At 42.2% G+C, this 26266-nt stretch overlaps 2 protein-coding genes across 22 annotated transcripts in view; both read right to left on the bottom strand.

Moving 5' to 3' along the window:
* The window catches only part of adgrg6 (adhesion G protein-coupled receptor G6), a 58630-nt gene extending 50872 nt beyond the window's left edge, over window positions 1–7758 (bottom strand). For 10 of the 20 annotated variants that reach the window (XM_058391973.1, XM_058391974.1, XM_058391975.1 and 7 more), the window contains exon 1: window positions 7378–7735. In XM_058391973.1, coding sequence (XP_058247956.1) covers window positions 7378–7379 — 2 coding nt within the window. In that variant the 5' untranslated portion in view covers window positions 7380–7735. Of the gene's footprint in view, window positions 1–7377 lie in introns of all 20 variants that reach the window. The other 10 variants (XM_058391988.1, XM_058391980.1, XM_058391986.1 and 7 more) reach the window with 5 other exon arrangements.
* A 1440-nt stretch (window positions 7759–9198) lies between these two features.
* On the bottom strand, window positions 9199–24868 carry vta1 (vesicle (multivesicular body) trafficking 1). 2 transcript variants are annotated; one of them, XM_058391998.1, is made up of 8 exons: window positions 24685–24868; window positions 21121–21215; window positions 19845–19972; window positions 18021–18096; window positions 16546–16657; window positions 11425–11598; window positions 10807–10884; window positions 9199–10054 (listed from the first exon to the last, which is right to left on the bottom strand). In XM_058391998.1, exons 1-8 carry the CDS (start codon window positions 24773–24775, stop codon window positions 9909–9911), a joined length of 900 nt encoding a protein of 299 aa, XP_058247981.1. In that variant the 5' UTR covers window positions 24776–24868; the 3' UTR covers window positions 9199–9908. The 2 variants fall into 2 exon arrangements, with proteins under 2 accessions (XP_058247981.1, XP_058247982.1); XM_058391999.1 differs by having other exon boundaries at window positions 10807–10881.
* Between the last annotated feature and the right edge of the window lie 1398 nt (window positions 24869–26266).

The following is a 26266-nucleotide window of genomic DNA, read 5'->3' as shown; positions in this document are numbered from 1 at the left end:
AGGAAGTGACGAGAGCAGTCAGAGACACAGAGCTTCAGCGGTCTGAGATCACTGAGAGCCAAGAACGCTCGCTAACAACCATTCAGGCATGGCAAGAAACTATTTCCTTTCTTTCTCACTCTCTCTCTCTCTCTCTCTCTCTCTCTCACACACACACACACTCACAGTCAGCATGTGCACTCAGTACAATACCTTCATTCATTCTACCTGTGTGTAATGTGTGTTTTGAATTACGTACTACTGTGGCATGGAAATTTTACTGTTCTCTACAGAAGAACAGTGTGTGTGTGTGTGTGTGTGTGTGATGAACAGTTCATACAAATTAATAAAACCAATTAATAACAGTCAGAGTGGACAAGCTATCGGTTTTCTGAGCTGTGTTACACAAAAACAAACAAACAAACAAACAGCTCATTGGGGAGCTGCTGCCCAGTAGAGCTGTGATTATGCCAGTCCAGTCCACTCACTGGGCTCCAGTCCACTCACTGGGCTCCAGTCCACTCACTAGGCTCTAGTCCAGCAGCCTCGGCTTTACACAGCTCATGTGTTTATAAGTAAACAAGTGGAAAAAGTGTTTTCATCACAGAGCTGAAATAAATAATCACCAGGATACAGCAAGAGGCTGAGGAATCACACAACTACACAACTACACAATTACACATCTGTCAGGTAAACCTGCACTGAGACAAGGATTACAGCTACACAACCACACAACTACACAACCACACATTCACTCAATCACATAATGCCACAAACACATAATCATACAACTACACAACCACACATCTACACAACTGATGGGTGAACCTGCACAGAGCTGAGGATTACAACTGCACAATCCCACAATCCCACAATTACACAACTACTCAATCACACAATTACACAACTATTCAATCACACAATTACACAACTACACAATCACACAATCCCACAACTACACAATCCCACAACTACACAATCACACAATTACACAACTACTCAATCACACAATCCCACAACTACTCAATCACACAATTACACAACTACACAATCACACAATCCCACAACTACACAATCACACAATCCCACAACTACTCAATCACACAATCCCACAACTACTCAATCACACAATTACACAACTACTCAATCACACAATTACACAACTACACAATCACACAATCCCACAACTACTCAATTACACAATTACACAATCACACAATCACACAACTACTCAATCACACAATCACACAACTACTCAATCACACAACTACACAATCACACAATTACACAACTACTCAATCCCACAATCCCACAACTACACAATCACACAATCCCACAATTACACAATCAGACAACTACACAATCACATAATTACACAACTACTCAATCACACAATCCCACAACTACTCAATCACACAATTACACAACTACTCAATCACACAATTACACAACTACTCAATCACACAATCACACAATCCCACAACTACACAATCACACAACTACACAATCACACAATTACACAACTACTCAATCACACAATTACACAACTACACAATCACACAATTACACAACTACTTAATCACACAATCACACAACTACACAATCCCACAATCCCACAACTACACAATCACACAATTACACAACTACTCAATCACACAATCCCACAACTACTCAATCACACAATTACACAACTACTCAATCACACAATCACACAACTACACAATCACACAATCCCACAACTACACAATCACACAACTACACAATCACACAATTACACAATCACACAACTACACAATCACACAATCCCACAACTACACAATCACACAACTACTCAATCACACAATCCCACAACTACTCAATCACACAATTACACAACTACACAATCACACAATTACACAACTACTCAATCACACAATCCCACAACTACTCAATCACACAATTACACAACTACTCAATCACACAACTACACAATCACACAATCCCACAACTACTCAATCACACAACTACACAATCACACAATCCCACAACTACACAATCACACAATCCCACAACTACACAATCACACAATTACACAACTACTCAATCACACAATCCCACAACTACTCAATCACACAATTACACAACTACTCAATCACACAACTACACAATCACACAATCCCACAACTACACAATCACACAATCCCACAACTACTCAATCACACAATTACACAACTACTCAATCACACAACTACTTAATCACACAATCACACAACTACACAATTACACAACTACTCAATCACACAATTACACAACTACACAATCACACAATTACACAACTACTTAATCACACAATCACACAACTACACAATCAAACAATCCCACAACTACACAATCACACAACTACACAATTACACAATCCCACAACTACACAATCACACAATTACACAACTACACAATCACACAACTACTCAATCACACAATTCCACAACTACACAATCACACAACTACACAATTACACAATCCCACAACTACACAATCACACAATTACACAACTACACAATCCCACAACTACTCAATCACACAATTACACAACTACTCAATCACACAATTACACAACTACTCAATCACACAATTACACAACTACTCAATCACACAATTACACAACTACACAATCACACAATCACACAACTACACAATCACACAATCCCACAACTACTCAATCACACAATTACACAACTACTTAATCCCACAATCCCACAACTACACAATCACACAATCACACAATCCCACAACTACACAATCACACAATTACACAATCACACAACTACACAATCACACAATTACACAACTACTTAATCCCACAATCCCACAACTACACAATCACACAATCACACAACCCCACAACTACACAATCACACAACTACACAATCACAATTATGCAACTACACAATCACACAATTACACAACTACACAATCACACAATTACACAACTACTTAATCACACAACTACACAATCCCACAACTACTCAATCACACAATTACACAACTACTAAATCACACAATTACACAACTACACAATCACACAATTACACAACTACTCAATCACACAACTACACAATCACACAATTACACAACTACTTAATCACACAATCCCACAACTACACAATCACACAATCCCACAACTACACAATCACACAACTACACAATCACAATTATGCAACTACACAATCACACAATTACACAACTACACAATCACACAACTACACAATCACACAATTACACAACTACTTAATCACACAATCCCACAACTACACAATCACACAATCCCACAACTACACAATCACACAACTACACAATCACAATTATGCAACTACACAATCACACAATTACACAACTACACAATCACACAACTACACAATCACACAATTACACAACTACTTAATCACACAATCCCACAACTACACAATCACACAATCACACAACTACTCAATCACACAATCACATAACTACACAATCACAATTATGCAACTACACAATCACACAACTACACAATCACACAATTACACAACTACTCAATCACACAGTTACACAACTACACAATCCCACAATTACACAACTACACAATCACACAATTACACAACTACACAATCACACAACCACACAACTACACAATCACACAATTACACAACTACACAATCACACAACCACACAACTACACAATCACACAATTACACAAACACAATGTCACACACAAACAGTTACACGATCACACAGTCATACAGCTCACTGTATCACACAATCACTGCAGTCGAACAATCCCAAAGTCGCACACTACCACAATCACCACAGTCGTTCAGAATTGTGCGAATGTACTCGTTAGAATTGTGCGAATGCAATGGTCAGAACTGTGTGAATGCAGTCATTCAGAATTGAGCGAATGCAAGTGTTCAGGATTGTGCAAAGGCAGTTGTTCAGAATTGTGCGAATGCAGGTGTTCAGGATTGTGCGATTAAAATGCAGTCGTTCAGATTTGTGCAAATGTAGTCATTCAGATTTTTCCAAATGCAGTCATCAGAATTGTGCAAATTTTGGTGTACAGAATTGTGCAATTAGGATGCAGTTGTTCAGATTTGTGCGAATGCAGTCGTTCAGAATGGTGCGATTAGAATGCAGTCATTCAGAATTGTGCAAATGCAGGTGTTTAGAATTATGTGAATGCAGGTGTTTAGAATTGTGCAAATGCAGTTGTTCAGAATTGCACGAATGCAGGCATTCAGAATTGTGTGAATGCAGGCGTTCAGAATTGCGCGAATGCAGGCATTCAGAATTGTGCGAATGCAGGTGTTCAGAATTGCGCGAATGCAGGCGTTCAGAATTGTGCGAATGCAGGTGTTCAGAATTGCGCGAATGCAGGCGTTCAGAATTGCGCGAATGCAGGTGTTTAGAATTGTGCAAATGCAGTTGTTCAGAATTGCGTGAATGCAGGCGTTCAGAATTGCACGAATGCAGTTCAAAATTGCGTGAATGCAGATGTACAGAATTGTGCAATTAGGATGCAGTTGTTCAGATTTGTGCGAATGCAGTCGTTCAGAATGGTGTGATTAGAATGCAGTCATTCAGAATTGTGCGATTAGAATGCAGTCATTCAGAATTGTGCAAATGCAGTTGTTCAGAATTGCACGAATGCAGGCGTTCAGAATTGTGTGAATGCAGGCATTCAGAATTGCGCGAATGCAGTTGTTCAGAATTGCGCGAATGCAGTTGTTCAGAATTGTGTAAATGCAGGCATTCAGAATTGTGCAAATGCAGGTGTTTAGAATTGTGCAAATGCAGTTGTTCAGAATTGTGCGAATGCAGGTGTTTAGAATTGTGCGAATGCAGTTGTTCAGAATTGCGTGAATGCAGGCGTTCAGAATTGCGCGAATGCAATTGTTCAGAATTGCGCGAATGCAGGTGTTTAGAATTGTGCAAATGCAGTTGTTCAGAATTGCGTGAATGCAAGCGTTCAGAATTGCGCGAATGCAATTGTTCAGAATTGTGCGAATGCAGATGTTTAGAATTGTGCGAATGCAGTTGTTCAGAATTGCGTGAATGCAGGCATTCAGAATTGCGCGAATGCAATTGTTCAAAATTGCGCGAATGCAGGTGTTTAGAATTGTGTAAATGCAGTTGTTCAGAATTGCGTGAATGCAGGCGTTCAGAATTGCGCAAATGCAGTTGTTCAGAATTGCACGAATGCAGGTGTTCAGAATTGCACGAATGCAGTTGTTCAGAATTGCGCGAATGCAGGCGTTCAGAATTGCGTGAATGCAGGCGTTCAGAATTGTGCAAATGCAGTTGTTCAGAATTGCGTGAATGCAGGCGTTCAGAATTGCGCAAATGCAGTTGTTCAGAATTGCGTGAATGCAGGCGTTCAGAATTGCGCAAATGCAGTTGTTCAGAATTGCGCGAATGCAGGTGTTCAGAATTGCGCGAATGCAGTTGTTCAGAATTGCGCGAATGCAGGCGTTCAGAATTGCGCGAATGCAGGCGTTCAGAATTGTGCAAATGCAGTTGTTCAGAATTGCGTGAATGCAGTTGTTCAGAATTGCGCGAATGCAGGCGTTCAGAATTGTGCAAATGCAGTTGTTCAGAATTGCGTGAATGCAGGCGTTCAGAATTGCGCAAATGCAGTTGTTCAGAATTGCACGAATGCAGTTGTTCAGAATTGCGCGAATGCAGGCGTTCAGAATTGCATGAATTCGGTGGTCTTTAAAGATTCATGTGGTTATTTTTTGTGACGTTAAACAGCGCATGAAAATCCTGAGCATTGTTTCAGACACAGCTCTCTGATTAAATGCAAATGTAGATGAACGAGGTCAGGGCTCTGGCTTCAGCACGAGACGAATAAAGAACTCGATTCATCAGCTGGACGAGCGACTCGGAGAGCGTGAGCCCTGACATTCACACATCTAAAATGTCGGAAAATATGGCCTGAAAAGCAGCAGAGCGTTCCGAGTGCACGCACACACACACACGCACACACACACACACACACACACACTGTAGAGCTCTGGGTGTGATGGAGCCTGAAGCTCTTCAAGAAGCTACAAGTGTTTCATACATGTTTTTTTTCCCATCATATTTTGGTTGTTCTTACATCTCCTTATCTGAAGCAGACTGATGAAATCTCTGCTGTAACGATGTAACACACACAAATACACACTCATCATCATCATCATCTTCTCATGCTGGACATCTGTCACCTTCTTCTGACCTTCATGATGCAGTGTGTAGTGAATATTTCTACTGATGTCCAGCTCTGTGTCCACTCAGTAGATGTTAAATTAAATGATTAAGGTTTAATCTCCTCTCATCTGTGTGTGTGTGTGTGTGTGTATGGTTGTGTAAAGGTTAGCAAAACCATAGAGAAGAACACAACCTGATGTCTGAGGGATCTGTGTGTCCACCTCAGCTCTAATCACACTGTAGAACTCTGGGATTATTACTGTCACTGCTCCAGCACAGGAACATTACCTCACTTATTATTAACAGTTTCTACAACTACAACTACAAAACACACACACACACACACACACTGTCTTTTACTGACTCTTGGACTCTTCACACTCTCACTGTATTTATATTTCTATACAAATGTTTCAAATCTTTCCAAACTTCTCTCCAGATAAACACTGACTGCTGAGCAGAAACTCCTCAGTGTTCATCATCAAACTACACAAACGACGCAAACTACACACTAAACACAATCCATACAAACTGCACAATCTACACACACCACGCAAACTACACACTAAACACAATCCATACGAACTACACACTAAACACAATCCATACATACTGCACAATCTACACAAACGACGCAAACTACACACTAAACACAATCTACACAAACTGCACAAACTACACAATCTACACAAACAACACAAACTACACACTAAACACAATCCACACAAACTACACACTAAACACAATCTACACAAACAACGCAAACTACACAAACAACACAAACTACACACTAAACACAATCCGCACAAACTACACACTAAACACAATCTACACAAACAACGCAAACTACACAAACAACACAAACTACACACTAAACACAATCCGCACAAACTACACACTAAACACAATCTACACAAACAACGCAAACTACACAAACTACACACTAAACACAATCTACACAAACAACGCAAACTACACACTAAACACAATCCCTACAAACTGCACAAACTACACAATTTACACAAACGATGCAAACTACACACTAAACCCAATGAACACAAACTACACAATGAACACAAGCTACACGATGAACACAAACTACACAATCTACACAATGAACACAAACTACACACTGAACACAATCTCCACACTGAGTATATGGTCAGCAGTGGACACAGCCGTGTGACTCACATTATTTCATTGAAGCTCGTCTCTCCGGACTTTCATTCTTCCTCTGACTTCCAGACGCTCTTTCACACCAGTAACTCACTTTAACTCTGTCCCGAAATCTCTGCGTGCGTGTGTGTGTGTGTGTGTGTGTGTGTGTCGCTCCGCGCAAACGAGACAATTATACCGGAGGAAAATACACTCTTACAGATTAAAGAAAAAGATCAGTGTGACATCGGAGCAGAAGCCGTGTGAAGAAGATAAAAAGAAGAAGATCATGGAGATGGAAGTTCACACAGAGTTAGTGATCCACTGGAGGAACATCTGCACACAGCTCCTCCCTGCACTCCTCTCTCTCTCTCTTTCTCTCTCTCTCTCGTGCTGGTGGTGTGAGCAAGTGTGTGTGTGTGTGTGTGTATCACTAGTTTCCGTCTCCAGTTTAATGCCTGTGTGTGTGTGTGTGTGTGTTTAATGTTAAAAAAATATCTTAAAAATGGGGTCTGAGGAAAAATTAACAATGAGTCATTTTCCTTTCTTTCTTTTCAGTCATTTTTTAATAAAAAAAATATTTCCTGTTTTTACTTGGAATTAATCTTTCAGTTTGGAATTAATGAACTGAAAAATCGCCAGGTTTCTAAATACCACCTTATGGACTGATTTATTTTCAGATTTCCTCTGAAACAATCTCCTGAGTGATGTTCTGAAGTGTTTGTGTTGTAAAGCAGAGGAAGGCTGACTTCATCACCTGCTCATCAGCAACAGCTGAGGATGAATCTGATCCATGTGAAATCTAGTGAAGAATCGTCTTCCAATCCGAATCTTAGTCCACATCATCATTCAGGTGGGGATTAAACCAGAAGCAAGACAAAAGTGTGAATTTATTGGAGATTTTATTACATAAACCTTGTGTTTCTGATTAATCCTGTGACTTTTCATCTTTGAGAAACAAAAGCACCTGGTGGTCTGATGGTCAGTCAGTGGAGTAAACAAACTGAGACAGAATACGGTGTGTGAAGGCTATACACACACACACCTACAAATTCATATTAATCCCATCATCACCTCCTGATGGAGTTCCCAGACCCCAGTGCATGCTGGGAAACATGCAAAACCCAGTGATTTTCATTTACTTTCTTTCTGTCTCCATCAATAACGAGGAAGGAAAGACTTCAGGCAAATGTGGACGCTCCGAGCGGTGAGGAACGTGGCTCGGAGATAAGCTCTCTGCCATTTCCTTTCTCTCTGACTGCAGGCTACAAAAACAGAACAGATCTGAGGAACATCATCATCATCCAGGAGAACGTCTGCGTCACAAAATCAGGGCAGAAAACAAGCGAAGCGACCTGCAGATGATCTGCTTCCTGATGGTGTGAGCTACATGAATCAGACCAATTTAACACACACTCAGGGAATGGGATGAAACTCCCTGAAGCTTTAACACACACACACACACAAACATGCACCAAAGCTGGGTTCTAATCACCACACCATAATAACTCATTATCTGTTCACATCCGGAGTGTTCTCTCCATCCTGCTTTAATGACGGTGAGCTGCAGGAGCTCCACACGATTCTCTAGAAGCTGATGGAGGTTTAGATCAAAGCCACAGGACTATCGTCTGATCACCAGCACCAGCAGAAGAGATTAGACATCTGACCTTTTGTACCAAGCAAAAAGTGACTAAATCTGTTTTGGGGGTTTTTTGTGACCTGATGATATCTTCGAGAAGATGATGTTGAGCTTGAAGTGAGTGAAGGAGAGAAAGAGAGAGTGGGACACAAATGATGATGATGATGATGAAGGGCTGTTATCTCAGCCTGCTTTATGCATCACAGACAGTAGAATAATGATGAACTGAACAATATTTATATTTCATTCGTCATCATGTTTAAGGGGAACACACACACGTGCACACACACACACACATTAATAATCATTAAATCATTAGTGCAGCTTATTTTATATCTGATTGCATTTGTTCCAATAAACAAACGTAGAATTAATAAACACTCAATCCGTCATGTTCCAGAAAATACACTCACATCAACGTCATTTCTCATGCAGACAATCTAACACACACACACACACCTGCCCCCTAAAATACACCATTTAGTGTTAATGGCAATAATCACAGACCTTTCACCAGAGACAGAAACACAGTAATCCATCCACCTACAGAGAGAGAGGGGGGGGGGGAGAGAAAGAGGGGGAGAGAGAGAGAGAAAGAGGGAGAGAGAGCGAGAGAGAGAGCGCGAGAGAGAGAGAAAGAGAGAGAGAGAGAGAGAGAGAGAGACCTGGAAGGTTCTAGTCTTTTAAATCCAGAGGCATTTCTTTATTAAAACTCCGCTGCAGGAACTCAACGCAGCGTTTGTTTAGAGGGTGAAGGTCACATGCACCTGATGGATTATAATCCTAATCTCCATCTTTTTCTTTTCATTTTTAATGAGCAGCAGTGGGAGTGCAGATGTGGAACAGATGTTGAATTGAGAGAGAGAGAGAGAGATGTGGAGGAGAGCTGTAAAGTTCAGATAAGTGATAAAGCAACACAATGCTCTCATTCTTTGCCGGTGGTTAGGAGCTTCAGGGCTTTCTGTAGGTTCTGTACTGCAGCGGAGACGTCCTCGTACTGGAGAGCGCTGCCTGCGTACTTGCAGTATTTCTGAGCGCGAGTGAAGTCCTCTGGAGTGAGATGGACATCACCTGGGAGAACCATGGAGAGTCGGGAGTCAGAGGGATAAACAGGACACAGTTCTGAATAATAAACACACTGCAGAATCAACCCCTCAGAGCACTGACCAACAACCACAGACTGTCTCACTGTCTGTCTCATACGGTCTGTCTGTTTCTCTCACTGTCAGTCTGTCTCACTGTCTGCTCCCTCCTCCCTCTCTCACTGTCTGTCTGTCTCTCTCAATGTCCATTTGTCTATCTATCTCTCCCTCAGACCGAACACTTAGACAACTATACTGATAGCGATTTAAAGCTACACAAAAAAATATTTGGAATTATTTCCAGCCAAGTCCTCTGTCTGTCTATCTGTCTGTCTCTCTCTCCCTCAGTTCATGCTGTTGGCTCTCACTCACTCTGTGCTGTCTGAAATGAAGCTGTGGGTTAACTTGTTTAGTTAACTTTTGTTAACTTGTTAAGTTAGACTTTTCTATTAAACAGACCTAAAACCCACCTGGCTAAAACTCACTAAACCCTTACTGAAGGAGAATTGAGGATTAAAAAAACACACACGAGTTTTTTCCTCATCTGCGTGGAACAACTTACAGGAACTCACACATCTCTGAGAACCATGCAGAACCATGTGGAAGGTTTGAATATTTATATTTTTACATCAGTTGCTGCTGCCTTGATGAATAGGTCTCTCTTTTAAAAGCAATCGAACCTCAGAGAGTTTTCATCCTGGTTTAATAAAAGGTTACTAATTAACTAATTAACTAGCATACCCGGTTGGTTGATAGTGAGGGGTAAGGGCTCGGCCGCTGGCACAGTCCGAGGGACAGGAACTGGTTTCACAGGCTCTGCTGAACAGAAAGAGCTGTTAATCATCACATCTCACTACAGTCTCACTAACATGTCACTAACGTTTTAGTACAGTACTGCACTAACATCTCACTAAAACTGAACACCTCACTAACATCTTACAAACGTCTCACTGACGTCTCACTAACATCTGACAAACGTCTCACTAACATCTCACTAATACCTCACTAACATCTGACAAACATCTCATTAACATCTCTCTAATGTCTCACTAACATCTCTCTAATATCTCATTAACATATTAACTTTTCATTAACGCCTCAGTAACATCTAACAAACGTCTCACTAAAGCCTTACTAACATCTCACTAAAGCCTTACTAACGCCTTACTAACATCTCACTAATGTCTCAGTAAGATCTCACTAAACCCTCACTAACATCTGATAAACATCTGACTAACGTCTCACTACTGCCCCACTAACTACTCAGCTGTTAAGTGATGTACAGATGAACCATAAGGGTGAAGAACTTTCATCAGGCTACTGAGCATCAACAGCAGCAGTGTGAGAGAGCAGCTTTACCTGCAGGATGAGGAAGATCTGCAGGTGTGTTGGCTGGAGCGTGAGAACCAGGAGGAACCTGGATGGTGTTAAAGTTGGCTGGAGGAACAGAAGGTGGACCTTGGTCTGCTAAATTCACACTGGAGGAGGGTTGAGGCTGAGACGGACCTCCAACTTCAAGGCCGAAGTTATCATCTGTGGAGAGCAGAAACATCAAGTGAGAACTTCTCTCCTAAAACTATGAAGTCTTTGGAGATTTTCAGTGACCTCATGGTGAATTCTTAATTAAGAGGTAATCTCTGTTTGCACATGTATTAGTGTTTAACTCGCTTAATTTAGACACAGGAAACCTGTGGGGCCAAGCCCAACCCCTGAATTCAATGATGTGGAGGGGTGTCTCAAAACTTTTGGCAATATAGTGTAATAAAATAATAAACAGGGCGGCTCTGAGAAACACTCTTCGATTACACAGAAACTCATTTCTATTCAGATGACATCCTGCTCAGCAGTCCAGAGCTGTCGATATTCAACTCTGGAATTTATCACGGGTTGCATTTAACGGCAAGACCGAGCCGCTGCTGAGAGACGGAGAGAAACTCCTCCGAGCCTGGGCGTGCTAGCCACTATTTCTGACCCACTTTACGTCTCCTGCCAAATTCAGGAAAGAAAACGGTGAGAAAAATTGCAAACAGATGGAGAGATTATAAACGAGGCGAGACGGAGAGGAGGAGGGAGAACTTTCTGGGCAGCTGCAGTGCTGAGCAAGTCAAACAGCTAGGAAAGCTTCTCCGTTCTGTAGAAACACCAGGCTGCTGGACTGTCCCTCAGAAGGACAGGAGTGTGGAGACTCTCTCTCAGTAGTGAACACTTCTCTCTCTAAACTCACTGAAATGAAAGCACACAGTTTTAATGGAGTGTTGTGATTTTTCCAGACACTTCATTCACTCGCGCTCATCATCTCTCGCAGTAACGATTCCTCAGACCAGTAAATACCATCCAACTGGAAACGATCGAAATCTTCTAATACTTTTCTGGAGCAATGCCTCTGTGTACAGAACGTAAGTGATTTATTTCAGGACTGGTGCTGCTGTTATTTCCAGCTGTTATATCAGAACCCTGTAAAGCAGCGTGGTAGAGCTTACATAACAACATGCTCCAGTCTGAGGTCTGAGGAGAGTGAAAGTGTGATGATGTCAGCATGAAGCTAAATGCTGGACGTGTCTCGGCTTCTCTACAACGTTCGGAGGAGGAGGAGGAGGAGGAGGAGAGCACTAGTTCCAGTAAGTCATGTGAACACTAGGGTTTTCCCCCCAGATGAGAAATTTCACTTCACACAACTAGATAGCAGAAGATCCTGATCATAGCTGAAGATCTGAGACGCGCAGCAGCCGAAGTGTTAATGATAAAGGAGCAATGACGTGGTGATGAAAACGGAAGATAACCATCAGGACTGCTGACACCTTTATTACAGCATGCGTAACTGACTGACATTTAACTACTGCACATCATCTTTATCATCATCATCATCATCACTGTAGTTAATTGAGCTGATTTCTCACATCACATCTCACATCTCCCTGGTAGAACATAACCACAGAGAGGAGTGTCAAGCTAAAACATTAAGCTAATTATTTTCTTAAGTAATGCTAAATTAGTGATGAAGTGGCTGAATAGGATCATGGGATTGTTCAGAAGTTCTCACACACAGACACAGATCATAAAAATAGAATAAATAAAAATAAAAAATAAATAAAATAAGGAATACAAATTTAAAGACTTTCAATTAAATGACAAAAAAAATGTTTTTTAAATTTACTACACCGATGGGAAAGGGACGAAATTACATGTAGAAATATAAATAGATATAAAAGTGAAGAAATGTGTGATTATTATGAATAAATTGTGATTTTAGTGTAAAAGTGTGTGTGTGTGTTCAGTGTCATGGTGCTATACAGTGTGGAAGGAATAAACATTAATGGAATTTCTAACCAATCAGAAAAGAGGATTTTGCGCTCTGGTATAAAATCAGCCGCAGCACGATTACAGAATTATTTAACCCAGACACAGAGAGACAGTCTGCAGTGAGAAGCTGAATATTATGCCATGTTTATGACATCACTTCCTGCCCAGGAACGCTACATGCACTTTTCCACTGAACTAGCATGAGGTCAGCGACTGAGTGAAGCTGGTTACTGAAGCGCAAAACCACACCCACAGTCCAATTATCTGTAAACAGGAAGTGTACAGAGCCGTGTTATAGGGCTGTGTGTGAAACTGCATGTGTGTGTGTGTCCCTCTGGACCCATCAAAAGATGACTTCATCTCTGACCTGCAGGTTTGAAGGCGCTCCGCCCTGCAGATGTTGCGAGAGCAGAAAGTCGGCTAACCTGCTGCTCGGCTTCGTGGAAACGCTGACCAATTTCAGCTGATACAGCGGTCATTAAACACTGAGGACATGTGCTGTCTTTTTAACCAGAGAGTGTCTGTTATTTCTGCTGAAGGTTATCTGAATCCTGTATTTCAACGAGTCGCAATGCTCCTGAGACACGTGTTTAACGTGAACATCCTGAGCTACACATGACCTGTCCGTCTACAGAAAGTCTGAGCTACACATGACCTGTCTGTCTGCTGCATGTCTGAGCTACATGTATATGTACATCACGTTACATTATACACCATTTACACCACAACCTTTAACTTTCAGGCATTAAAAATGATTTGCGATGACTTAATGCACCTACAACCTCGTCTTTCAAGAACTCGGTGAAGGAAGGTCTTAATCTTCACACATTCAGATGATCAGTGCGAGGAAGGAAAGAGCCAAGATGGCGGCATTTTTTTTTTTTGTTTTAGCTGAGAACGCTTTCCCGCCACCCTACCCCCTCTGTACCTATATGTGTGTGTGGTGAGAGTGAGGTGCTTTGGCAGGAGTGAGCGGAGAAAATAGTGTTTTCTTAAGTGCTTTCCCTCTCTTTAGTCAGTTATTGTTACTGAAGTTTGTTAAAGTGTGTGTGTGTGTAAAAAAGTTTCTCGGCGTGTTACGCAGTGCGGTAAACTTGCCCCAGAGCTCGGTGTCACTGTGGAAGAGCTGCTTGAGGTTGTAGGAGAGCAGGGGGTTGAATGTGTAGGTTTGGGGCGTAAACACTTCTCGTGCCTAAATAAGAACAAGGATATTGACCCTCACCTGTCTGTCTCTCATGACAATGATAAGAACACTGACCATCACACAGTGGACTAGAAAGGGAAATGTTCTGTTCAGGTGAATGGAGCTGCTGAGGAGGTGAAGGAGCCTGAACGTAGCTCTGTTACTGTAAACACTGAGAGTGATTCTGTATTAAAGAGTGAGGCTCGGGGAAGTGCAGTGTGTGTGTCCAGTGCAGGCCGGAGGTTCAGGGGAAGCTGAAAGGGACTGTTATACTACAGTGACTGAGAAGTGCAAAACACAATAACAAATCCGAAAACACAAGGAGAATTCAGACAAAATGGAAAAGGTAGGTATAGTTTGTGAATGAAATTCTTCCCTCTGATTGGACGAGACATCGGTCACTCCGGATATACGGGAAGTCCAGCAGGCTGCAGCAGTAGAAAGTGGATTGGTGTGTGTATGAATGCAGCTCTGCTCTTATACATCCTTTAATCTGGAATAGTTTGGTCTTCCGAACATTCCTGGTGTGTTTTTAGAGATTACAAACTAATCTATATGCCATGATACACTATCAGTATATCCAAAATCACGCCATATGAACGTCCTTCCTCACAGTAGCGCTGAATGAACTCCATGTTCTTATAAAAATAAATATATATGTTTGTTATTTTCTTTAAAAGATTTAAAGGTTTCACTATGAAAAATAAAAAATGGTTCAAACTGAACTCCACACATGTACAAGAAATAAAAGTTACATACACAATTTCCTACTTCCTGTATATCCTGAGTGACTGATGTCTCGTCCAGTCAGAGGGAAGAATTGCATTCACGCACTATACCTACCTTTTCCTCTTGTGAAAGTTAGTCTGCTGTGCATCTGTCTGATTCTCAGAGCATGAGAAACAGGTGTATAAACACAGCTGATGTTCTCAGGCCATGTTCTGTTCCTGAATGTTCTGCAGCAGAAAAGGAGAGACATGGATGGAGCGTAAAGCTGCAGAAGAAAAACAGAAGTGAAGATATTACTCCACACCCAGTGGAGATGTGTGGACCAGCTTTTTTACATTTTTACTCCACTCTCTACGCTGCTGAGAACTCAGAGGAACAGAAGTCAACGTCTACACACTCCTGACCTCAGATCAGAACGACTCTCTGGACGTGGATGAGGTGACCGCTGCAACTACAGAAACGTCTCCAGGTCAGACACCAGGAAGAGATGATCTTCATGATGAAGTCTATAAGATCTTGTGGTCTGAGACTGGAAGTGATCAGGAATGTAGCAGTTGGCAGCGTACAGTTTGAACTTTCCTCCCAGAGAAGGGTGTGCCTGCACTCTAACACTCCCAGATTAATCCTTTCCATATGTTTAGCGAACAGATAAATAACCATACTGACGGACTGTGGTCACTGAGACATGGAGGTAAAGTTCATTATGGATGTTTCTGTGTAGTGACCAGTCTCATGTAAAACAATACAGTTTGTTATTGTTTATTGGGCTGATTCTTTGAATTGTTACTTGTATACTTGTCTTGTTCTTGTTTTGTCTCTCTCTCCTTTTTCCTCTTCTCCTCTCTCTTTCTTCCACCCCCCATCCCTGCCTCTCTCGTTCTCTATCCTTCTCTCTTCTTCTCCTTGCTCGCTCTCTCTCTCGCTCTCTCTCTATCCCCCCTCTCTTTCTCCCTCTCCTCTCTCCTTCCCTCTCTCTTTTCCTCCACCCCCCACTCTCTATCCTTCTTCCACTTCCCCCCTTCTGTCTCTCTTTCCTTCTTCCTCTTCTCTCTCTCTCCTCCTCTTGCCTTCTTCCACTTCACCTTCTTTCTATCCCCCCACCCTCTCTCCCCCTCTCACCCCTCAGAATCTGATAAAGTGTACAATGAGCTAACCTTTTCTGCTGTAATCCTGAAGAAAACCCCGGAGCCTGAGTGTGTTTTCTTAGCAGCGGTCAGAGTGTTTGTTTTGTTTGTGCAAGGAGAAGCTGATATTATATCAGAGCTCACCATACGCTTCCCCATCCATGCCGATGGGCCCGGCCTGAGGAGTCTCGCCGCTCTTCAGGCAGTTGTGAATGTAGGTCGCCTTCCATCTGGCGTACTTCCTGTGCTGAAGGTTCTGAATAGGTAGAGAGAGAGAGAGAGAGAGAGAGAGAGAGAAAAGATAAATGTTTCAGAGAAGCAATATCATGGAACCATAACAGAAAAATTAACATCACATCACAGGGCTACGTCACAGCGTGACAGAGAAGGGAAAGGGGTCGTGATTCATCTAACAAATCTTTATCATCCATTATGCTTAAGGAAAAGAAAACAGCAGGTTCTGAGAGCAGAATGAACAAAAGGGGGTCATGAGGAACTGGCTTCATTAAAACGCTTCAGTAAAAGTCGATAACACAAAAATAAAAAGAATAAAATTTAAAAAAAAACAGACACACAAAGCAGAGCGATCGACGTGTGACCCATGTCTATATTCATATTCTGCAAACACACACACATGCATACACACACAAACAGCAGGAGATGAGTCTGAGGATCTGAATGTGGAGGAAAAAAGCATCACAGAAGTCGGAGAGATGAGACAGACATCACAGTGGATGAGTGAATGATGTCCACTGATCTGTCTGTGCAGGACTTCAGCTGATCCACGAGCCGAGAAGAAAAAGACGACAATCTCACAAAACCTGAGCTCTTCAAATTTATAATCTGGCACTGGTTTTTTATTTTTATTTTTGAGCAGGATAATTGTTGGAAATTTACTTTATCATCTCTAACACTGCTGATTAAAACACATCAGCTGTCTGATTTACATTTACAGGTTCAGTATATAGACAAACACTTTAAACTTCACTCTAAACTGTCTGTCTGTCTGTCTGTCTATCTGTCTGCCTGTCAGCCTAAAACAGCAGAAATGCCATTTTTATGAATCCAAATGCAATCTATTTTGATGTTAAAACCTCCACAGATTGAAGAGGTGACTGGATTCTGCTCCAAAGTCACTAACGCCTCAGCGCACCTCCTCAGTCTGGACCTGCATGGACGTACATGAGAGGTGAGCTGTGCTGTAAAAACGCTTCCATTCTACAAGTAACCCAATAAGGTCCGACTCCGTGACCTGCTAAGAGAGGAGTCTGTAATGGACGACTTATTCTGAGGCTCCATTGTCCCGGTTAACTTTACTGAGACAAGGCGCACTATTTAAACAGCTCGGCCAATCAGAGCGCGACCCTCGGGTGTGGGGGTGGGGTGTGTGGAGAAAAAAAAAAAAAAAACACTGGGGAAACGCTGTCCGATCTAAACTACACGTCAGCTCTTTGTGTTTGGACATAAAGACATAAAAAAGACTTAAAGCACTGAGGATGATGGAGAGAGAACCAGAGGCACTCATTAGAGCCACAACACAAAATTCCCAAAAAATCAAACAGGTTAAAAAAAAAAAAAAAAAAAAAAAAAAAAAACACACAGCCGTGTGAAAATCTCACCTCCTCTGACAACTCGCCGAACACAGACAGCACATCGAGCAGGAGGCTGGAGGTGTAGAAAGACTTGATCATGTTCCTGAGGAGAAAAAGTAAAGATCTGTCTCACTGCACAGTGAATAAAACACACTTAAATTTACTGAAATGACACCATGCCGACTGTTACCACAGCAACCAAAACATCCGCAAACCACACCTGATACAGACACATCGTTTTAGATCGGACTGAGTACTGAAAAAGATCCTGAGAAAGTGAAGGGTGTGAGTGAAGGGGAGTGAAGTGTGGACATTCCAGCAGGTTTTTCTTCTTTCTTCAGAGTCAGAATCGATACACCTCCATCTCCAAGTGAAGTGAGGAAGAACTTCAGGTTGTGACTGTAAACCCAACACTCCGAGCACAGAATACTCTTCACCATCACCTCATCATTCCTCAGGGTTCCTCATGGATCCTCATGGTTCTTCATCATTCCTCATGGTTCCTCATAGCAGGTCTGGTTAGATGCCTCACTCCAGCTCATCATCAGAGATGTTCTGTTGAAGTTCTTACCACAATTCGAAGCCTGACCTGGATGCTGCATTACTCAGCCATGGTGGGCATGGTCACATTCCAATCTACAAATTCTTGGTGAGGTCCAGTTCAGCAGAGCACAGATTTCCTCAAACTCACTGAATCATGGACATTGCCCCACCCTTGTGAGAACATAGATGTGACCCTGGTGAAGTCTCCTGCCTCCTGCTAGTGAACTTCAACTCAAGCAGCACTAAGACCCAGGAACAAGCAACTTTAAGATCCAGAATTTGATCATCCTTCTAAAATCTAAAATCAGCGAGCGAGTGACTTCACTTCTGTGAAAAATGACAGCACAGAAGTCTAGATCTGCAAACATCACTGACTGGTGAGCAGACAAGAGATGTGGACGAGAGGTGAGGGGCGTGTCTCTAGGGGCGTGCCTCGAAGGGTGTGTCTTGAAGGGGCATGTCTCTAGGGGCGTGCCTCGAAGGACGTGTCTCGAAGAGCGTGACTTGGGGGGCGTGTCTCGATGGGCTCTCTCTCTCACACTCTCTGACACACACTCAAACACACACACACACACTCAATCACTCACGCTCATGTGTGCGCACACACACACACACACACACACACACACACACAGGGCATGTCTCAAGGGGCGTGTCTCTAGAGGTGTGTCTCAAGGGCCATGTTTTGAGAGGCATGTCTCAAAGGGTGTGTCTCACGGAGCATGTCTTAAAGGGCGTGTCTCGAGGGGTGTGTCTACAGCGTAGAATGGGAATAAATCTGTTCATCATAAAATTATACATTTCAAATAAATTCAAACTTTTTGAAATAAAGGAATTTGGAAAGTTAAATCTTTCTGAGATAAAACTTTAGCTAGCGTCAGAGAGAAAAGAAGAAGCATGTGTCAGTTCCAACTCTCCTCCACCCTGGAAATATAGGCCGAAGTGGATGTGTATAATATGGAGGATCTCCGCTCTGATTGGTCAGCGTATGACTCCCGTTATTCCACTCTCTGCCTCTCACATGATTATGATTTTCTTCCCTGAATTTAAATCTTAATGTTGTCATGTTAAAGCGACGTCTCTGTGTGTGGTGTGGTTTTGTGGAGGTTCTTCCTCCCTGAAGGCTGCAGAGTGAGGACTGTGTACACAGTCACTGCGTGTCAGCTGGACAATGGCCTTTCCAGCAGGACTCTGAAGTGTTTGTACAGTGAGACAGGAACAGGAGCACACGGCTTCAGCGCAGGAGATAAAACACCTCCAGGACTTCGGGACCTGACAGGAGCGGAACACACCAGGAGCGAGGCTTACTTGTGGAAGCGTCCTGATCGATCTTCGTTGTCGGCGTAGAGGAAGAGTTTTAAGGCGTAGTTCTCAATATGGGCGTTGCCCACAATCTCCTGGGAGATGGATTCATTGGTGCTGAGATCTTTCTTCATCTGTGACAAAAAAAACACACAAACACAAAACAGATTGTTGGAGTATTTACTGAGACGAGAAAAGAACACAGGATTTCTCACAGCTTCTAATATTCAATGTGCGAAGGCAGTAAAGACGCAGAGTATGTGTGTGTGTGTGTGTGTGTGAGACGCTCATTCCATGACTCATCGATTCCTGGGATGCAGCAGCTACTCTGATTCCTCTCCAGAATCCCAGTGTAATTAAAGTTTTCTGGAGACTTGCCCACACGTGATTAGTGAGCTCAGTGTGTGTGTGTGTGTGTGTGAGAGAGAGAGAGAGAGAGAGAAAATAAGTCATGTTTTGTTACAGCTCGATCTTGTCCAACACACATTATCCACACAACACACAGTTAGTTTTTTTGATTGGAGCTCTCCGCTCGGACGGAGCACAGTGGAGCGCTTGTGTAGGAGGTGAATGCGTGTCCTCAGAGGCCGGCTCTGAAGTGGACGTTCCCAGGCCGGATCTGGTCAGTGTGCAGGAACTCCCCCTGGGGCTGCTGACGAGTCCCTGGAGTACAGAAGAACACTGGAGCCAGTTTTAATTGGCTGAGCAGTGTTACTGAAGAAGGCCTGGAGTTTTCAGGACACAGAGTTTCACTGAAGCAGAAACTTTCGGGCAATAAACAGAGAGAGAGATGACCAGACATCAGGACATCAGGGCTATCAGAGGTCTCTCTGGGAGACGCAGCGCGCACACACGGTTCACATGTCCAGGTGAATGTTCATGACATCACGATGCAGTGAAAGACTAACATGTGGAGGTCATGACAGGGGACCTTCACACACACAACTTTACACTGACTTATTAACTACAACACACACACACAGCTCTCACACAGTGTTTACTACAACTACAGCGCACACACACACACACAGACATACACACACACTCTCACACATCATGATGATTACTAACTACTTCAGATATGAAAGTTCTTCATTACTGGGCTGTTGATTGATTGATTGATTGATTGATTGATTATCGGTGTATATCTTCAAGGTGATGATCAGACACACAGAGAGGTGTGCAGAGAGACTCAGAGTCTCATCACTGCTCTACTTTTCTGACCTGACCCTCGTGCCGGTCAGACAGCGTGATATCAGTTACTGTAAGGAGCGAGTCTTACCGTCTCCAGCTGATCCATGAGCTTCATGAGGAACTTCCGGCACTCTGGAGTCTTACTGTCCAGCTTCATCCCCGTCTGCATGGCATAGAGTCGACCTGTGACACACACACACACACAGATTACTGCATAAATATTCACATTGCACACTAGATGAACAAAAACGCCACTGGAGAGAAACCACAAGCTCCTCTTCTGTGGACAGAACACTTTGGAGTGTCCGGTCACACTTACAGGACTTTATAACCCTCTCCTGCCACCTTTAACCCTGGAGTTCACAGATTAGTAAATATTAGTCAGAGGTTTCATTCTGATCATGACAACAGTCACAAGACGATCAGTAAGATGACCAGAGCTCAGGAGTGTGTTTAAGGTCACCGTGTGTGAATATCTGACCACCGGACAGTTCCACCTGGAGATCTGATGAAGTTTATTCTCTAATGAACAAACAGTAACTTTAAGCTTTAATCTTCTAGTTTATCATCAAACTCAACATCAATAACAAACCCTGTAATAACTGTAATAAGCGTGGTTATATTGACTAATCTTTATTCAGTAACATTATTATAGACTAAAACGTCGCAAAATAAATCCACGTAAAATCTCGCTGGACTGAACTGACCATGAGTGCTGAGACCAAACCAGCTCTCGCTTCATCTCCTGAGGGACAACATCAACATCTACTAATGAAGACAGAAAAGTTTCCTCCCACACACTCGCCAATTTAACACACACACACCGGAGTGAAGCGTTCCCTGAAGAAATGAAAAAAGTTCCATAGTCTGAAGGTACACTCTTGAGTTCCAGTCCAGAATGTTCTGGAGTCACATGACTGACCAGTTCAACACACCAGTAAAAAGACAGGGATTAAACCAAACCAGAAAATCTGGTGTGTGTGTATCTCTCTGTGCTTCTGAAAGTGATATGAATTCAGTCTGTTGATCTCCTGCTGGATTTGTGACAGAGTCGGGTATACAGGTCATTTCCTGTGGACTGGGTATACTGGGCCATAACTTTAAATCCATCTCCTGTGGAGATGATTTTAAGAGAATGGCAGCCAGAGTGTGTACCACTGAAACTTTGTTTAGGACAATAAGACACTGCCTGTGTTTACTCCTGAGCCTCCTGTCAGTCTTCTTATAGCCACACCCCCAACGCCTCTTCACTCCGCCCCCATCCCAGTCTGCTCACAATGGAACCTGTTAAGTGAGGAGAAAAATGTGCTGAGACAAAAAATAACTGCGTATAGCTCTTTTTCTTCTTCCAAAATGGAGACATTTCATGAATTTTTGTTTTCACAGAATTTTACACAGTTTAGTTTAGTTTAGACAGAATTCGCGATAATCCTAAAGAGCTGAGCTGATAGAACTGGACAGTGTCATTTACATAACTAGCTGAAATACACATGAGAACCAAATGTCAGGTCAGGGCTAAACACCAACACTGATTAGTCTTAATAAACTGTTTTAAAGGTTTGGAAAACATTTAATGACTTGTAAAAGGTTCTAATCTGATCTATGATGTGATCTGAGGCGATCCATGAGGTGATATATCAGGTGATCTATGATCTGATCTATGATGTGATCTGAGGCGATCCATGAGGTGATATATCAGGTGATCTATGATCTGATCTCTGATGTGATGTGAGGCGATCCATGAGGTGATATATCAGGTGATCTATGATCTGATCTCTGATGTGATCTGAGGCGATCCATGAGGTGATATATCAGGTGATCTATGATGTGATCTGAGGCGATCCAAGAGGTGATATATCAGGTGATCTATGATCTGATCTACAATGTGATCTGAGGCGATCCATGAGGTGATATATCAGGTGATCTATGATCTGATCTATGATGTGATCTGAGGTGATCCATGAGGTGATATATCAGGTGATCTATGATGTGATCCAAGGTGATCCATGAGGTGATATATCAGGTGATCTATGATCTGATCTATGATGTGATCCGAGGTGATCCATGAGGTGATATATCAGGTGATCTATGATCTGATGTGATAGTCCGGCATTAGGTTGACGTGTGACGGACGTGTTGTGGGGACAAGTGGAAGTATTTTCTCTGACATCTGCAGTGAGGAATGCCAGCCTACTCTCCACTCTTCCGACTACAAGGAGCTCATTATGTTCTCCGGCTCGGCTCTGGACTTGGCCCGGGTCCAGCGGAGCAGGAAGGAAACAATGTGGACTATTGCTGTGGAATACGACTCTAACATCCGGGACACAAGACTCTTAAATTTACTGAACTTCTGAGATCTCTGCTCTTAATGTAAATCTGACTGGAGTGTGTGTGAGCCGTGTGTGTGATCTGTGTGTTCAGAAAGATCCAGAGTCTGTTATATTGAAGTTATTACAGTGTGGTGTTTGTTTCTGTGTGTATTTTATTCTCCGTGAGTCAGATGTCACTCAGCACCTGGACGCAGCTGCATTAGCGATCTTCTGGAACTTGTTAAATGTTTTTGACTCTGACCAATGACATAGAGCAGCTTTAACAGGACGATACTCTGGGAAACACTGCCCCCGTGTGGTGATGTGTGAGGAGGACGCCATGTCAAAAACACCGCCACATTTAACATCTGCTTCAGTCTCCAGAGTGTATGAGGAACTTCAGTGTTCATACAGATCTATTGAGGTTGATGTCTCATTAGTTTATATTACAGTTTACTGTGAATTAAAGCAGATGTTTAATATCACAGATGAGGATTTATTACCAAAACACTCGGACACATACTCATACAGTGCATGTGGAAAGTATTCACAGCGCTTCACTCTGACACACACTGTGGGACCTTATACAGACACGTGTGTGCCTTTCCAAATCATGTCCAATCAACTGCATTGACCACAGGTGGACTCCAATCAAGTTGCAGAAAAACATGTCAAGAATGATCAGTGGAAACAAGATTCATCCGGGGCTCAATTTTTGAGTGCCATGGCAAAGGCTGTGAATAATTATGTACATGTGATGTTTTTTATTTTTAATAACTTCGTAAAAAGATTTCAAACAAACATATTTTATGTTGTCATTCTGGGAAGATTTTGTAGGATTTTGAGAAAAATAATGAATCCATTTTGGAATAAGGCTGTATTATAACAACATGTGGAAAAAGTGAAGCGCGCGCACACACACATTCGGACACATACAGTGACAGGACAGGACAGGACAGGACAGGACAGGACAGGACGGACACGGACGGACACACACACACACACACACACCCTGGAAGAACCGGGTGGTGTCGTTATGCTGGATGTTTTTATATTGAACCATCAACATTCTTCCTCGAGTTTGTAAACACTGATTAAAACTGGCTGGAAATAAAAAAACTCGATCTGAAATATTTCACTACAGAATGTTAACTAATAATAACACGGACTTGTTTAAGTTAGAGATAGTTAACTAGCAGCTCTTTAACTCCTGTAATGTTGAACTAATTGGCGTGTCGAGTCACAAACCGAGTAAAGAAGGGAATCGTTTAGTGAACCGACTCCTGAAACGAGTCCGTGCTCTCCACTGCGGCTACGGGAGAGAGAGTAAACATAGCACTCACAGTAATACGATACCACCGGGTCTCTTTCATCATGCTCCAGCGCTGTCCTGTAATGATGATGAATAGCTTTTAACTGCGGCGGAACAGCCATAATACTACAAAATGTCCAGTAAAGCTGCAACACGACCGGACAAAAACAAACAGCAAGAAGGAGTCGCTTCCGGGTTTGATGAGCGAGGAAGTGTGGGGCGTGTTGCGTCATGACGTCAGCGCCCTCTGTCGGTGCGGAGGAGGATACAGCGTGCTGACTCATTGGAACTAGCAGGAGTTTCCTAACCTTTTATTTCCTTCATTTATTCTACAAAATAATCCTAAAAATGTCGTATTTTGTGTGCTGGTATTTGTTACTGAAAGTAGTGTTACATTAGAGTAGAAGTAGAAGTTTCATTACAAATTACACACCGTTTTAGGCTTTACAACAACAAAATTTCCTCGTCCATCTGTCCATTAAACAAACTAGAGTTGTCTCAATTCTCACAATTATTATCTGATAACTGTTATAATTAAATTAATAATCATCATCATAATTATTATTCCAGAGCACTAATGAGCCCTAAACTGGTTTCTTAAAAGGGACTTTCCACTAGTGGACCTTTATGTTTTCCACCATAAACTGTCAATGTGAATATTTGTTAAAAATTTGTTGTATAAACTGCAAATCACACAAAAGACAGAGGAATCTAATTCTCTGAATTGTGAGACCCGAGCATGTGGTGAAGGTCCTGGAACGGTGTCAGCTTTGTGTGTTGTTTCTGTGGTTTGTGTGTTTTTGTGTTTGAGGGAAATGCTGTAGGTCATATTACAGAGAGAATGAGTTTTACTCATGCCTCAGATGGTTATAGTGATAATGAAGATAAAGAACATAACAAAGATACTGAAAGTACAGGCCTGGCATCTGAATAGTCACATGACCCATCCCAGGAGACGTCACTAAACACACACAGTCCAGTAATAATGCCTCGGACGTCCTGCTCTGTTGTCTTCGGGATTGTTAGCTTTCGGCACAGGATAGAAACTCACAACATGCTGCACTGTGGGCTCCAGAGTCTACTCATGGTTTACTTTCTGCAATACTTTTATTTATTTATTTATTCATTTATTTTTAATTATTCAGGCTCACGGTGCAGTAGAATCACTAGCTTGAATGCTAAAGAGCTGAACTCATCTATGTTTTAATCTAGTTAAAGTGATATATATTTATATAAACTTCACAGCAACTGGAGTGACAACACACATGATTCCTGACATTTAACCATGATTAATCCGTTTCAGTAAAGCTTGAGAACAATAAAGTGATCAAAAACACCAGCAGTTCCTCCTCAGAGTCCTGAGAAACCTGGAGTAAGCCTCGATTCCAGGATGGATTACAGATAACGAGCGGGATGAGGCAGACGAAGACGAGTCAGGATTAGAATATGCAAATTAGGATTGTGTCAAGTAAACAACACACACACGTGACATGTGCTGATTAAAGATTGTCTGAATCAGTGTTGTTCTGATGCTGCTGCTGGACTGTTTTTTTTTTACAAAAGAAAAAAAAAATGCAGAAAATCCTAAATTAAATTACATTTAATATAACTTA

The sequence above is a fragment of the Hemibagrus wyckioides genome, linkage group LG06, assembly GCF_019097595.1.
Source record: "Hemibagrus wyckioides isolate EC202008001 linkage group LG06, SWU_Hwy_1.0, whole genome shotgun sequence".
NCBI classification, from domain to species: Eukaryota; Metazoa; Chordata; class Actinopteri; order Siluriformes; family Bagridae; genus Hemibagrus; species Hemibagrus wyckioides.
Note: the sequence above shows the minus strand (reverse complement) of the source record. Positions and strands in the feature narration are given on the sequence as shown.